The sequence below is a fragment of the Salmo salar genome, chromosome ssa17 (genome assembly GCF_905237065.1).
Source record: "Salmo salar chromosome ssa17, Ssal_v3.1, whole genome shotgun sequence".
NCBI classification, from domain to species: domain Eukaryota; kingdom Metazoa; phylum Chordata; class Actinopteri; order Salmoniformes; family Salmonidae; genus Salmo; species Salmo salar.
This window is the reverse complement of record NC_059458.1, coordinates 9,178,911-9,195,000: the sequence shown is the minus strand read 5'-3', so window position 1 is coordinate 9,195,000 and position 16,090 is coordinate 9,178,911. Positions and strand designations below refer to the sequence as shown.

The window sequence follows — 16,090 nt, the reverse complement described above, 5'->3', positions numbered from 1 at the left end:
ATCAAAAAGCTGATAGTAGTAGTATTTCCACTAAAATGTCAAACATGTTGAATTTCTGACCGAAAGGTTGCAAGATCGAATCCCCGAGCTGACAAGGTACAAATCTGTCGCTCTGCCCCTGTTCCTAGTCCGTCATTGAAAATAAGAATTTGTTCTTAACTGACTTGCCTAGTAAAATAAAATAAATGTTTTGTTATTATTGGTGTCGTAAAAATGTTAGATACATTTTTACGACACCAAAACATTTATTTTATTTTACTAGGCAAGTCAGTTAAGAACACATTCTTATTTTCAATGACGGACTAGGAACAGGGGCAGAGCGACAGATTTGTACCTTGTCAGCTCGGGGATTCGATCTTGCAACCTTTCGGTTACTAGTCCAACGCTCTAACCACTAGGCTATGCTGCCGCCCCATTGATGGCATTGATGGCTTGATCACAAGATAACACTGTTGAAGGTAATAATATTTCTTAAACGCTGTTGAATATGTCGAAAATACAGGGTGCTACACAAGATAATATTTCACTTCAGGTAAAATGTTTTACAGTATACGAGGCGAAAGTACATAACTGTTTGCCGTTTAGAAATGAAATCACTTTACGTATCTAGTCCTCCCTATTTGAAGGTGTCATAAGCATTTTGGACAAATTCACTTAGTTTAATACATTTACTCAAAATTACCAATATCAAAAGATCAAAATGGGGTGGGTGTATTTAAACAACCAGTAACCGAAAGGCTGTCTTTGTAAATAAGAATTTATTCTTAACTGACTTTCCCTTAGATCCTCTAACTTTCTCACTCAACATTATTCATAACTCATTATCCATAATGATAGTGAAATAGCTTTGTAAAAAACAAATGTGTCCTTGGGTGACAACAAATGTGACTTTTCAGCGTGTTTACAACGTTCATTTTTTCCCCCAAGAATACTAATTTACTGGTATAATAACTATAAATATGATCCCGAATATCAGCGTCCACCAGCATAAGCTAAATACACTGACTATTCCAAACATTAGGAACAGCTTCCTAATATTGAGTTGCACCCCTCTATTTGCAAGCAGAACAGCATCAATTTGTTGGGGAATGGACTCTACAATGTGTCAAAAGCGTTCCACAGGAATGCTGGCCCACGTTGAATGCTGGCCCAATCTTCCCACAGTTGTGTCAAGTTGGCTGGATGTCCTTTGGGTGGTAGATCATTCTTGATACACACGGGAAACTGTTGAGTATGAAAAACCCAGCAACGCTGCAGTTCTTGACACAAACCGGTGCGCCCGGCACCTACTACCATACCCCGTTCAGAGGGACATACCTTGGACCGATCTTTGTCCAATAAGAAATGTTTGTTTTCATTTTCCATTGCAGAAAGTTTTGCTACGATGTACATAAATGAATATGACCAATGTCTAATTTTAAAGGAACTCTAAGGAATACGTCCTAATATCGCAATCTATTCCCCATGTAGCGCACTACTTTTGACCTGGTCTGGAATTCAAACAGGGCCACAGTGTAATTACCTCCGGTGCGGTTGTGTTGTGTATTGGAGTTTAGCGTTCATCTCCTCCACGGAGCCAGGCGAAGGCGGCGAGGGGAAATCCTCCTCCATCTCCTCCTCTTGCTCGTAATGGGCGTGGCCACCATTAGTGGGAGGAGCTGGATTGGGAGAGGATAGGGACAAACAGCACAGACAGACACACAATCAGAAATTCCACCAGTGACTAGCGCCTTTAATAGAGTAGGATGGAGTGTTTCATCTAAGGTCAGTTTTGAGGCTATCGCCCTAAAGACTACAGTTAGGATTGAGGGTGGTTAAGCTGAACCTAGATCAGTGCTGACAGGCAACTTCTACTCTAATACTACCGTGTCAAGCACACATGAAATCTCAGACTCATGAAGAAGGTCTATGCCATGTAAATGCAGGATCACATGTGGCAAACGTGATAGTCCTGTTATAAGAGGAAAAATATATATCTTCCTCTGGCTAGAGATAAAGCAGTCATCACTTTCATGAAGGGCCACTGAGACCGGGGGCATTGGATATGTCCCAAATGGTACCCTATTACCTATATAGTGCAATACTTCTGAGCCCGATGGGTGCCATTTGGTATACAGCCATTGCGTTGGAAGTTGTGTCAATGCTAGCTGTCTGTAAGACTGCCTGCCTAGGACAGTGATACACACACTCAATCATCTGACGGAGCCAAACAGTATTGAGGGATGGATTTCCAACTGCGCGCGCACACACACAACTCTGTACGCCTCATGAAACATGTACAGAACACACACAAACACAGCACACAAACACCCCCCTAAGTCAGTTACATTAGGAGAGAGACAAGCTACAGCGATATGTAGAAAGTGTGTCAAATTGAGGAGTACGTGAATTTCAGTGGATAAAGCTAAGCCCATATAATGTTGTGAGCATTTCCACTAGGTACTACTCCACATGACAATACCTCGTACACTGCCAAGGCAAAAAGTAACTTCTGTATTTCTATTTCCAAACTGTTCCCTCTGAAAGCACAGGCTTTGTGTGGGCTTCCTGCACTCTCTGGGGAAGTAAAGAAAAAAAGCCAAAGAATAAATGTAAAACAGTTTGTAGTCCTCTCTTCTGCTGCTCGCACAATAGTCCGTATGCAAATCCGGCCCACTTAGGAGCCATTTCATCAGCATAATGATTCCAAGGTCAGAACTTTGCACATGAACGCGAGGGAGATACGTACAGGGAAAAACATGGCTAATGAGTCACCCCCCTCGCTATAAATAGGCGCTGATGAAGTTAAGTATAAAAGTGAAATGGAGTCGGTTGGAATATGTAGGACATGGTACATTTACAAACAGCAGGCATAATGTTTGTAGTATGTGGTTGGTCATGAGGAGATGTGGTGGTTCAAAGCTGTGATGATATAAATACACAGTCAAAAGTTTGGTCACACCTACTCATTGCAGGGTTTCTCTTCATTTGTACCATTTTCTACATTGTAGAATAATAGTGAAGACATCAAAAACTATGAAATAACACATATGGAACATTGTAGTAACAAAAAAAAGTGTTAAACAAATCAAAATATTTTATATATTTGAGATTGTTCAAAGTAACCACCCTTTGCCTTGATGACAGCTTTGCACACGCTTGGCATTCTCTCAACCAGCTTCACCTGGAATGCTTTCCCAACAGTCTTGAAGGAGTTCCCACATATGCTGAGCACTTGTTGGCTGCTTTTCCTTCACTTTGATGTCCAACTCATCCCAAACCATCTCAATTGGGTTGAGGTCGGGTGATTGTGGAGGCCAGGTCATCTGATGCAGCACTCCATCACTCTTCTTCTTGGTCAAATAGCCCTTACACAGCCTGGAGGTGTGTTGGGTGATTGTCCTGCTGAAAAACAAATTATAGTCCCACTAAGCGCAAACCAGATGGGATGGTGTATCGCTGCAGTATGCTGTGGTAGCCATGCTGGTTAAGTGTGCCTTGAATTCAAAATAAATCACTGACAGTATCACCAGCAAAGCCCCCGCACACCATCACACCTCCATGCTTCACGGTGGGAACCACACATGCGGAGGTCATCCGTTCACCTACTCTGCGTCTCACAAAGACACGGCAGTTGGAACACAAAATCTCAAATTTAGACTCATCAGACCAAAGCAGATTTCCAGCGGTCCATTGTTTCTTGGCCCATGCAAGTCTCTTCTTCTTATTGGTGTCCTTTAGTAGTGGTTTCTTTGCAGCAATTCAACCATGAAGGCTTGATTCATGCAGTCTCCTCTGAACTGTTGATGTGTTGGTTACTTGAACTCTGTAAAGCGTTTATTTGGGCTGTAATTTGAGGCTGGTAACTCTAATGAACTTATCCTTTGCAGCAGAGGTAACTCTGGGTCTTCCTTTCCTGTGGCGGTGCTTGATGGTTTTTGCGACTGCACTTGAAGAAACTTTCAAAGTTCTTGAAATGTTCCATATTGACTAACCTTCATGTCTTAAAATAATGAACCGTTGGTTCTCTTTGCTTATTTGAGCTGTTCTTGCCATAGTATGGACTTGGTCTTTTACCAAATAAGGCCATTTTCTGTATACCACCCCTACCTTGACACAACACAACTGATTGGCTCAAACGCATTAAGAAGAAAATAAATTCCACAAATTAACAAGGCACACATGTTAATTGAAATGCATTCCAGGTGATTACCTCATGAAGCTGGTTGAGACAATGCCAAGAGTGTGTGCAAAGCTGTCATCAAGGCAAAGGGTGGCTACTTTGAAGAATCTCAAATATAAAATTCCACAAGTTGGATTGGCTTGATGGGCACTTCTTACGTAACATACGGGCAAGCTGCTCCCACAACAGCTCAATAGGGTTGAGATCCGGTGACTGTGCTGGCCACTCCATTATAGACAGAATACCAGCTTACTGCTTCTTCCCTAAATAGTTATTGCATAGTTTGGAGCTGTGCTTTGGGTCATTGTCCTGTTGTAGGAGGAAATTGGCTCCAGTTAAGCGCCGTCCACAGGGTATGGCATGGCATTGCAAAATGGAGTGATAGCCTTCCTTCCTTCACAATCACTTTTACTCTGTACAAATCTCCCACTTTACCACCACCAAAGCACCCCCAGACCATCACATTGCCTGCACCATGCTTGACAGATGGCGTCAAGCAGTCCTCCAGCATATTTTCATTTTTTTCAATGTCACGCGAATGTTCTTCTTTGTGATCCGAACACCTCAAACTTAGATTAGTCTGTCCATAACACTTTTTTCCAATCTTCCTCTGTCCAGTGTATGTGTTCTTTTGCCCATTTTAATATTTTCTTTTTATTGGCCAGTCTGAGATATGGCTTTTTCTTTGCAACTCTGCCTAGAAGGCCAGCATCTCGGAGATGCCTCTTTATTGTTGATGTTGAGACTGGTGTTTTACGGGTACTATTTAATGAAGCTACCAGTTGTGAGGCGTCTGTTTCTCAAACTAAACTCTAATGTACTTGTCCTCTTGCTCAGTTGTGCACCGAGGCCTCCCACTCTTTCTATTCTGGTTAGAGCCAGTTTGCGCTGTTCTGTGAAGGGAGTAGTACACAGCGTTGTATGAGATCTTCAGTTTCTTGGCTATTACTCGCATGGACTTGCCTTCATTTCTCAGAACAAGAATAGACTGACAAGTCTGAGAAGAAAGTGCTTTGTTTCTGGCCATTTTGAGCCTGTAATCGAATCCACAAATGCTGATGCTCCAGATACTTAACTAGTCTAAAGAAGGCCAGTTTTATTGTTTCTTTAATCAGAACAGTTTTCAGCTGCGCTAACATAATTGCAAAAGGGTTTCCTAATGATTTATTAGCCTTTTAAAATTATAAACTTGGATTATCTAACACAACGTGCCATTGGAACACAGGAGTGATGGTTGCTGATAATGGGCCTCTGTACGCCTATGTAGATATTCCATAGAAAATCTGCCGTTTCCAGCTACAATAGTAATTTACAACATTAGTAGTGGTAGTGTATATATAATGTACACACACACACACACACACACACACACACAGTATCTCTGTGCATTCAAATTGCCATTGATACAATGCAATTTTGTTCATTGTCCGTAGTTTATGCCTACCCATAACCATAACCCCACCGCCACCATGGGGCACCTTGTTCAAAGTTTAAATCAGCAAACCACTCGCCCACATGACGCATACACGTGGTCTGCGGTTGTGAGGCCGGTTGAACATACAGCCAAATTCTCTAAAACGACAGAGGCAGCTTATGGTAGAGAAATTAACATTCAATTATCTGGCAATAGCTCTGGTGGGCATTCCTGCAGTCAGCATGCCAATTGCAATCTCCTTCAAAACTTGATCCATATGTAGGATTGTGTTTCGTGACAAAACTGGACATTTTAGAGTGGCCTTTTATTTTCCCCAGCACAAGGTGCACCTGTGCAATGATCAAGCTGTTTAATCAGATTCTTGATATGCCACACCTGTCAGGTGGATGGATTATCTTGGTAAAGGAGAAATGCTCACTAACATGGATGTAAACAAATTTGTGCACAAAATGTAAAAGAAATTTGTGGGTATGGAACATTTCAGCTCATGAAACATGGGACCAACACTTTACATGTTGCGTTTATATTTTTGTTCAGTGTATATAACTGCTGTGATTTAAAAAAAACAACATTGTACAGCGTCTTAAAGGCAAGTGTGAATGTTTGCGTGTGTGTGTGTGTGTGTGTGACTGTGTGTGCATACTATATTCATCTGTGTGTGTATGTGTGTAAGTCAAGCACCAGTATGAGAGTGTCCATCTCTTCTCTAGTTCAGGCCCTATTGTGTCCTCTCACCTCTAAAGCTGGAGTAGATGTTGTTGGGGACCATGGGCGGCTGGCTGGGCGGCTGGGGGCTGGGACCGTTGCTGTGGTGGTGGGATTCCAGGGCTGCAGCTTGAGCTGGGGTTCTGGAGGGGCCATCTAGGACCTGGTGGCTAGCCGCCTCTTGGCTCTCCTGTCACAGCCAGGGGGAGAGGAGCAGAGGTCAGTGAATTGCATTAGTGCCTAGAATTTTTCCTCATCACTTGATTTGGAATGGCCCAGAGTTTTTCCTACATTGGATGCACATTGAATGTGTTTTTAGGTTTTCATGTGAGAGGTACATGTAAAATATGCGAAGGATGACACTGGACATTAAATCATTGAGTGAGAAAAATATGTGTTTCTTAATTGAAAAGTTATGGGGAAAATAAGTGCATAGTATAGATGCACATATGTTGTGTTGAAGTGTACTTACGATCATAGAATATCTTTGAGTATCAGAGCACTATATCTATGACTACAGTTGGAGACACAGTAGCCGCTTACCCACTATCATTCTATTTCCGTTCGAGCCAGAGGGCTAGCATCAGAGAAGCTGGAAAACCGAGACCCTGAACACACCAGTGAATAAGAATGTGCCACTCTTCCATTGACTTCAGTCTGAATCTTCCTCATGCTCATGGGAGACCTCAGGAAGTAATCAAATCACTTATTGAGTCTATTGATTTTCAAGCTTATCTGGCAGTAGCATGCACTGGCTCGCATGTGTACAGTATCAGCGTCTAAAACGGCTACTGCACAGTATCAACGCACTGTACACCAACTCTACCTAATGCACTGTACACCAACTCTACCCATTTCATACTGAAATCATAACAGACAGCTTCCCATTGGCTTACATTGTGTTTGAGTGTGCTTCATCAGTAAGAGGACAGTAGCACCACTAAGACTCGCTGTTTGGTTGAGGGTTGGAAATGAAGTAATTCCGTTAATCCCTCATGCTGACGACAGGCATGTTATCGGACAGTCTCCACCGCCACAGAGGAGCAGATGGAGAAGCAGATAGAAGCTGCATCCCAAATGGCACCCTATGGGCCTTGGTCAAAAGTAGCGCACTACGTTGGGAATAGGATGCCATTTGGGATGCACACGGACAGATAGAGAGGGCTGGTGGCAGAGTGAGACATACTGTAGATAAAAGATGAAAGCCTCTCCTTTGAGAGCGACGTGTGGTGGGATCTACAGCCGTCACACACACAGGCGTACACACACACAAATAAATGGACAGACACAAAATCACCCACAACCTGTCTCTCTCTAACTCTGTGGGTGTGTGGCTATGGGCTTTGCATCATTGTCACATTATACGTAATGAGCAGTAGTGGCGTAACGCGTTCACCGTCTCTATGTGCTAACTCCTTTCATTAGGCCATCATCCTCATATCAAAGGGGATTTTCATTGTGTGCGTTCGGTAGCAGTGTGTGAGTTTGGCTTTGGGGGGGGGTGTCCGTTGTGCTTTTGTTCCTGCGTGCAGTCACACACACACGTTCCCAATGGTATCATTAGCGGGAACCACGGCTCTTTACATGTATTACTGTCACACACATCTTCATCAGTCAGAATAGCTCACACACACCCAACACCCACATGGTACCGCTCCGTCTATCCACCCAATTGTTTCAAGGGTCTGTGACAGCCAGGCAGAGCCATCAAAGCAGCCAGAGTGGAGCTCACGTCCTAATCCACAGAACAATAAGAACCTGCTGGTCAACACAATGAGGATATTGAGGAACACCCCTCTGAGTTGGTAGGGTTAGAGAGAGGTGGGGGTCCTGGAGCTACCCTCAAGGCTTTGGGCTTTCATCTTGGGGTCTCGTTGTCTGATAAGATTAGACCTAGTGTGAGTATGTGTGTGTGTGTGTGTGTGTGTGTGTAGATTGCTGAGTGAACATAGGCTGAGGCCTACGGAGATTTGCAGTGAGAACTGCACTAGCAGTTATACAATTTTTCAACAGGCTTTGAGGGAGCACCCACACACACAATTTTCCATGGCAATTTCTTAAGACTGACATCCAGAAGGGCTGTGGCCAAGGAGAGACTGACAGGAGGACACAAAAGGGGAGGGTCATTGGTCACACCCATTTAATCCCATAACCCCTTGCTGTCTCATCTCATTCTCCACCCTGCCCCTCCATTATACCCTACCATCAGACATTAACACCGTAATAGTTCATTTTTTCTAGTCTTTCTTCTTTCACTAATAGCTACCCCGTCATGGTTCACAATGCTTCTGAGTGGCTGTTGTGATAACCCAAGATGGAAACTTTTTCACTCGGGGGGGCCCCCCCTCCCAGCATTGGGGAACATCCCGCGCCACCCGTGCGCACGTGACACGTCTATTTCTATGGGCACAAGCACTGTTAATGGCACAAACTGTTCACTCCCCTCTTGTTGGTGGAGATCATTTTGCAGGTTTAAAGCGTATTTCCTGCAATTCTACACATTTTGTCATGGGGTGCAAAGAAATTGTCTTATGTGTATTTGTAATATTTGAGTGAGGGAAAAAGGAAACCGCACACTGCTCTTAATATTTGAGTGACAAAAAAAATTACAACAATATCTACTATCTAAAAAAACAGAAATAAACTTTTTTAAAGTGACATGGGCTAGATGATCATGGCATTTCTGACAAGGTATAAATACAGTTGAAGTCTGAAGTTTACATACACCTTAGCCAAGTACATTTAAACTCAGTTTTTCACAATTCCTGACATTTATTACTCGTAAAATGTCCTTTCTTAAGTCAGTTAGGATCACCACTTTCTTTTAGGAATGTGAAATGTCAGAATAATAGTAGAGAATGATTTATTTCAGCTTTTATTTCTTTCATCACATTCCCAGTGGGTCAGAAGTTTACATACACTCAATTAGTATTTGGTAGCATTGCCTTTAAATTGTTTAACTTGGGTCAAATGTTTCGGGTAGCCTTCCACAAGCTTCCCACAATAAGTTGGGTGAATTTTGGCCCATTCCTCCTGACAGAGCTGGTGTAACTGAGTCAGGGTTGTAGGCCTCCTTGCTCACACATGCTTTTTCAGTTCTGCCCACAAATCTTCTATAGGATTGAGGTCAGGGCTTTGTGATGGCCACTCCAATACCTTGACTTTGTTGTCCTTAAGCCATTTTGCCACAACTTTGGAAGTATGGTTGGGGTCATTGTCCATTTGGAAGACCCATTTGAGGCCAAGCTTTAACTTCCTGACTGATGTCTTGAGATGTTGCTTCAATATATCCACATAATTTTCCTACCTCATGACGCCATCTATTTTGTGAAGTGCACCAGTCCCTCCTGCAGCAAAGCACCCCCACAACATGATGCTGCCACCCTTGTGTTTCACGGTTGGGATGGTGTTATTCGGCTTGCAAGCCCCCCCCCCTTTTTTCCTCCAAACATAACGATGGCCAAACAGTTACATTTTTGTTTCATCAGACCAGAGGACATTTCTCCAAAAAAACGATCTTTGTCCCCATGTGCAGTTGCAAACCATAGTCTGGCTTTTTCATGGTGGTTTTGGAGCAGTGGCTTCTTCCTTGCTGAGCGGCCTTTCAGGTTATGTCGATATAGGACTCGTTTTACTGTGGATATAGATACTTTTGTACCGGTTTCCTCCAGCATCTTCACAAGGTCCTTTGCTGTTGTTCTGGGATTGATTTGCACTTTTTGGACCAAAGTACATACATCTCTAGGAGACAGAACGCGTCTCCTTCCTGAGCGGTATGACAGCTGCGTGGCATTTATACATGCGTACTATTGTTTGTACAAATGAACGTGGTACCTTCAGGTGTTTGGAAATTTCTCCCAAGAATGAACCAGACTTGTGGAGGTCTACAATTTTTTTTCTGAGGTCTTAGCTGATTTCTGTTGATTTTCCCATGTCAAGCAAAGAGGCAGAGTTTGAAGGTAGGCCTTGAAATACATCCACAGGTACACCTCCAATTGACTCAAATGATGTCAATTAGCCTATCAGAAGCTTCTAAAGCCATGACATCATTTTCTGGAATTTTCCAAGCTGTTTAAAGGCACAGTCAACTTAGTGTATGTAAACTCCTGATCCACTGGAATTGTGATACAGTGAATTATAAGTGAAATAATCTGTAAACAATTGTTGGAAAAATGACTTGTGTCATGCACAAAGTAGATGTCCTAACCGACTTGCCAAAACTATAGTTTGTTAACAAGAAATTTGTGGAGTGGTTGAAAATGACTCCAACCTAAGTGTATGTAAACATCCAATTTCAACTGTAGCTCTAAGACTGACAATGACTGACATGACAATAGGAACTGATGATGCACTACCCAATTTACAAATTGCACCTTGTGCATTCTACTATTACAACTTTCAATAGTAAGTTTAAAAGAAGACAGTTTGCCCCACAGTTTGGGAACCACTGCACTAGAGAACATCACAAACGTTGCCGTCTTTATTAACTGAGAATGAGTACAAATCAGTAACAAAACCTTGTAAATAATTGGTAGTAGCGCAAAAAACAACAACTAAGCATGGAAAGTCTGTCTGTATTATATTGTCATGCGTTTGCTGTCATATTGCTATAGACCGTTTATATAATGCTTTTCCTTTTCTGACTGTGGAATTCTGAAGTGCATATACTTACAGAAAGTGGACAGCGCAGTAAACTACCGTAGTAGAAAACGTGATCATCCCTAAGGGGAAAATTGGTTTTCCAAATTACTTTGCCCTGTTTAGATGAGACTGAGTGAGCCACTTGACTGTGTGTTAAGGGGTCAGTATGGGGGATAGGGACGATACCCAGCGAAGAGAGAAGAATAAGCCCCGAGAGAGAAAGAGACTGAAAGATAGAAACAATCATTCCAAAGAGAGATGGTGAGGTATATAAAGACCAGGAAGAGAGAGGACAGGAGAACTAGCCAGTAGAAAGCAAGGAATCGCCACACCAACACCACAGTGAAACAGACAGACAGCATGCAAGAGGTAGACTTTAGGAAGACTCTTTATTCAACAAAGGACTTTTGTGAGATTATAAACACAACATTGAGTGACAGGTCTGGAGACAAGTGAACAATACAAAAATAATGAAAGTAAATAAATATGTAAAACACAAGAAATAGAATAGGTTTAAAAAGTGTTTCAGGGATGTTGGCAATATTGCCAGATTGTCAGTAGCATTGCAGACAAAGATTTGAAGACAGGGAAACAACCAGTGGCCATTTTTGTGCCCAACTATTGTCGTCAAAATTAGTGGTAACTTTTTAATAATGATCAATAACACGCAATTAATTATTGATAAGTAGTGCACAGACATTTTCTCCTGAACTTTAGTTACAGCGGTTGGTTAACAGTCATTGCCTGTATTAAGGTGGCCATTGTGGGAAGAGGGAACAGTTTTGGGCAGGGGAAAGAGTTAATGCTGCACACACACACACACACACACACACACACACACACACACACACACACACACACACACGTAAATATCCGCACAAACATGTATGTGTTCTCTCAGAGTCCTCCTGAGAGCCTGCGGTGATGATGTTGCATCAGGTCCTGGTTGTGTGTGTAGTTGGATCCGTGTGCGTTTCTGTTTATGTCTAAGTGGTTGTGTGTTTTGTCGTGTCTGTGTAAGTCACCGTACATTGCCCCTGTCAGCGCCCTTATGCTCTCTGCATAGGCATGTGTGTTGCTGATGTGTATGTTGTCGGGTGAGTGGCTACGTGTGTGACTGCGTGTGTTGTCCTGCGTTTGACTGTGTGTGTAATGGTTTGTGTGGCTGTGTACGTTGTCGGGTGTGTGGCTGCGTGTATAATGGTGTATTTTGTCGGTTGTTCGGCTGCGTGGGTTGTTGTGTGTGCGGCTGCGTATGCAGTCGGGTGTGTGGCTGCGTACGTTGTCGGGTGTGTGACTGCGTGTGCATTCCCGCGTGTATCTGTCGACATTGTCGTCTAAGGACCTAAACCTGTGCGCGTTGCTCTTTACATTGCCTGTCGTGTGGCTGTGTGGCACATTGCCGAGTGTGTGTTTCTGCATGGTGTCCTCCGTGTAGCTGTGTGTGTTCTCCTGTGTGTATACCTGCGCCAGGCCTTCAGAGTATCTGTGTGTGCTGCTCTGTACCTCGCTGTGAGCTGCGCCTTGCGTGTGTTCGTGTATGTTACCGAGTGTTTGACTACGCAAGTTCCCTTGCGTTGTGTACCTGCGTGCATCACTAAGTGTATAGCTTTGAGCTGACCCCTGCATATATCTGTGCCTGTATCGGAGACCCCTCGGGTCAGAGGCTCGCCGGCGAAGTAGTGAACCGCGGTGATCGTTGTCCCGTTCGTAGCGTACCTGGGCGTTGGTGTTGTGGGCGGAGCCAGATGAGGGGGCGGGGCGGAGGAGCACCAATTGGATGGTGCCGCGGGCATTGCCCTCCCAGGACATGGAGTGGCGTAGGGTCTCCATGGCGACGTGGTTGGAGCGGCCGAGCAGCGCCTCGCCGTTCACCGCAATCAGCTGGTCGTTGACCCGCAGGCGGCCATCCTGGAGAGGAAAGTCGGTGGGAAATGGTGGAGAGAGCAGTGAGAGAGAAAGAGAGGGGTAGGAACAATGATAGAGGGAGATAAAGAGGCATGGAGAGATTAAGAAGGAGAGAGAGACAAGGAGGTGGAGAGAGAGGGAGATAATTTGTATATAGCAGCTACTACAGACCAAGACACACCTGTAGATCTGAGAGAGAGAGAGTGAGGGAGAGACAGAAACTGAAACACAGAGACATGGCCAGAGGTACTAAAGAATCCTTAGTGCCACCAGCTCCATCACGCCATTATTCACCACTGACCCCTGACCTCAGTCATTAAGCAGCCCCCGCCAGGCCCTGACCTCTCACACCGCCAATAACCTTCTGGTCCTATCTCACACACACACACTTCCCAAGACACACACACCACGTACGGGCAAGCAGAAGCACACACACACACTTACACACACACTTACAACACCACACACACACACACACACACACACACACACACACACACACACACACACAGAGAATCACACATGTGTGCGAGCAAGCACACATGCACAAACACACCTGAAAAGACAAGCAAAAACACACGTTTGTTTCACAATACTTGTGGGGTTAAACAATTGAATCCCATTTAAAATCCTATTTCTCCTAACCCCTAAACCTAACCCTAAACCTAACCTTAACACTAAACCTAACCGTAATTGTAACCCTAAAGTTAAATAAAGGTTAAATAAAAAAATATATGTATAAATAAATAAACCTAACCCTCTTTCCTTGTGGGGACCAGCAAAATGTCCCCACTTCTGGTCCCCACAAGGATACTGACTTCTACATGACTTCTGGTCCCCACAAGCATAGTAACCCCCACCCCCACCTCCACCTCCACACTGTCAGAATTGGGTTAGGTCCCAGTTTCAGTGTGAGGCTGTGGCTTCTCCTCCCCTGGCTGCCTGTAGAGAGACTATGACAGCCAGAGAGAGAGACCCTCCCTCCCTGCACACGCTCATTAGCTAGCCTCTTTAGAGTTTTTAATTAGCATTCCCACACACAGCGCAGGGAGGGAGCCTGCGACAACAGGCAACACTCACAGGCAACACACAAGAAGAGAGAGAGGCACACGCACATACACACCTCGGCCCCCCACACATACACACTTTCAATTTATGCTAAAATATCTCAACTTTCTCTCGTGCCAAGTTTGCCTTTTTTATCTCTCTCGGTCTCTCAATCTTCCCTTTTCCCTGTTTATTGTTTTTGAAAAAAGGGTTGGAGTGAAACACTTTGAGAAGGCAACCAGAAGAGGAGATGGAAGATAGAGGGAGTGGTGGCCAAGCTGTCATGGTCAAAACATAAAATTGGAAGAGGTCTGTCCATGATAGGGCAATGCACTGCCTTTTTGACATGTCAATCAACCAGACAGGTCCTACAGGCCCTAGTTCAGTCGCACCAGGATTACTGTCCAGATGTGTGGAGGAACATACAGTACCAGTCAAAAGTTTGGACACACCTACTCATTCAAGGGTTTCTTTATTTTTACTATTTTTTACATTGTAGAATAATAGCGAAGACATCAAAACTATGAAATAACACATATGGGATCATGTAAGTAACCAAAAAGGGTTAAACAAATCAAAATATATGTTAAATGAGATTCTCCAAATTTGCCGTGATGACAGCTTTGCACAGTCTTAGCATTCTCTCAACCAGCTTCATGAGGTAGTCACCTGGAATGCATTTCAATTAACAGGTGTGCCTTGTTAAAAGTTCCTTTGTGGAATTTATTTTCTTCTGCATTTGAGCCAATCAGTTATGACAAGGTAGGGGTGGTATACAGAAGATAGCCCTGTTTGGTAAAAGACCAAGTCCATTATGGCAAGAACAGCTCAAATAAGCAAAGAGAAACAACAGTCCATCATTGCTTTAAGACATGAAGGTCAGTCAATACAGAACATTTCAAGAACTTCAACGTTTTTTCAAGTGCAGTCGCAAAAACCATCAAGCGCTATGATGAAACTGGCTCTCATGAAGACCGCCACGAAAGGAGGACCCAGAGTTATCTCTGCTGCAGAGTATACGTTCATTAGAGTTCACCCAATTGAGATGGGAAAAGCAGCCAACAAGTGCACAGCATATGTGGGAATTCCTTCAAGACTTTTTGATAACCATTCCTCATGAAGCTGGTTGAGAGAATGTCAAGAGTGTGCAAAGCTGTCATCAATGCAAAGGGTGGCTACTTTAAAGAAACTAAAATAAAAATATTTGTATTTATTTGTTTAACCCTTTTCTGGTTAGTACATGATTCCATGCATGTTATTTCATAGTTTTTATGTCTTCACTATTATTATACAATGTATAAATAAAGAAAATCCTTTGACTGAGTAGGTGTGTCCAAACTTTTGAGTGGGACTGTAGGTAAATCGCATTTGGTCCAGAACAAAGCAGCACATATCACGCCTTGATGTACACGGAGGGCAAGTGTCAGTAACATGCAAAGTTAAGGAGAGATTGACAGCATCACTATTGGTCTTGGTGCGAGGTATTGATGTGTTGAAGGTAGCGAACTGTCTGTTCAACCAGTTGGCACACAGTTCGGAAACTCATCGGTACAACACAAGACATGCAACCATAGGTCTCTTCACATTCCCCAGGTCCAGAACAGAGGCTGGGAAAAACACAGTATTAAATAGAGCCATGACTATGTGGAACTCTCTGCCACACCAGGTAACTCAAGCTAGCAATTAAACCAGATTTAAAAAAACATCTAAAATAATACCTTACTGCACAAAGGGGACTGTGAAATAGGGATCCTCATAAATACCAAATACCTCAGAAAAGAGTTCATAAGTCCAGTTTGAGGCTTCCATCGAAGCTTGGATGTACTAGTATCGCTTAAGTACCTCATCACCCTGTTCCAGTGCAGACCTTATTTACACAGGGACACCTGTGGAAAAGGATGGGAACCAGGGGAGTTCAGAGAGTATCTATCCACTCCAAGTGTCACTACAGTGATGGAGTGTGCCCTTCAGTGGGAGATGCTAGAAAGGGCCCCTACTCCGATCCACAAAAGTCTGAGCACACTGCCAGAGGGACGAGGTCAATAGGGTCACCAGGGGTCAGAGGTCAGGGGAACTGAAACAGATGTGGGCTTCAGACTGGGCAGGACTGCTGAGTGTTGTGGTTTACAGAGTAAAGAGAAACAGATGGCACAGAGAGAGCGGAAGAAAGAAGGAAAGAGACAGTAGAAAGG

At 43.6% G+C, this 16,090-nt stretch overlaps 1 protein-coding gene across 4 annotated transcripts in view; it reads right to left on the bottom strand.

Annotated features, from left to right (window-relative positions):
• The window catches only part of LOC106575104 (partitioning defective 3 homolog B), a 188,408-nt gene that overhangs the window by 75,688 nt on the left and 96,630 nt on the right, over positions 1–16,090 (bottom strand). For all 4 annotated transcript variants that reach the window (XM_014151297.2, XM_045698766.1, XM_014151298.2 and 1 more), the window contains 3 exons: positions 12,663–12,854; positions 6,333–6,492; positions 1,523–1,658 (listed from right to left, as the gene is read on the bottom strand). In XM_014151297.2, coding sequence (XP_014006772.2) covers positions 1,523–1,658; positions 6,333–6,492; positions 12,663–12,854 — 488 coding nt within the window. The remainder of the gene's footprint in view (positions 1–1,522; positions 1,659–6,332; positions 6,493–12,662; positions 12,855–16,090) is intronic.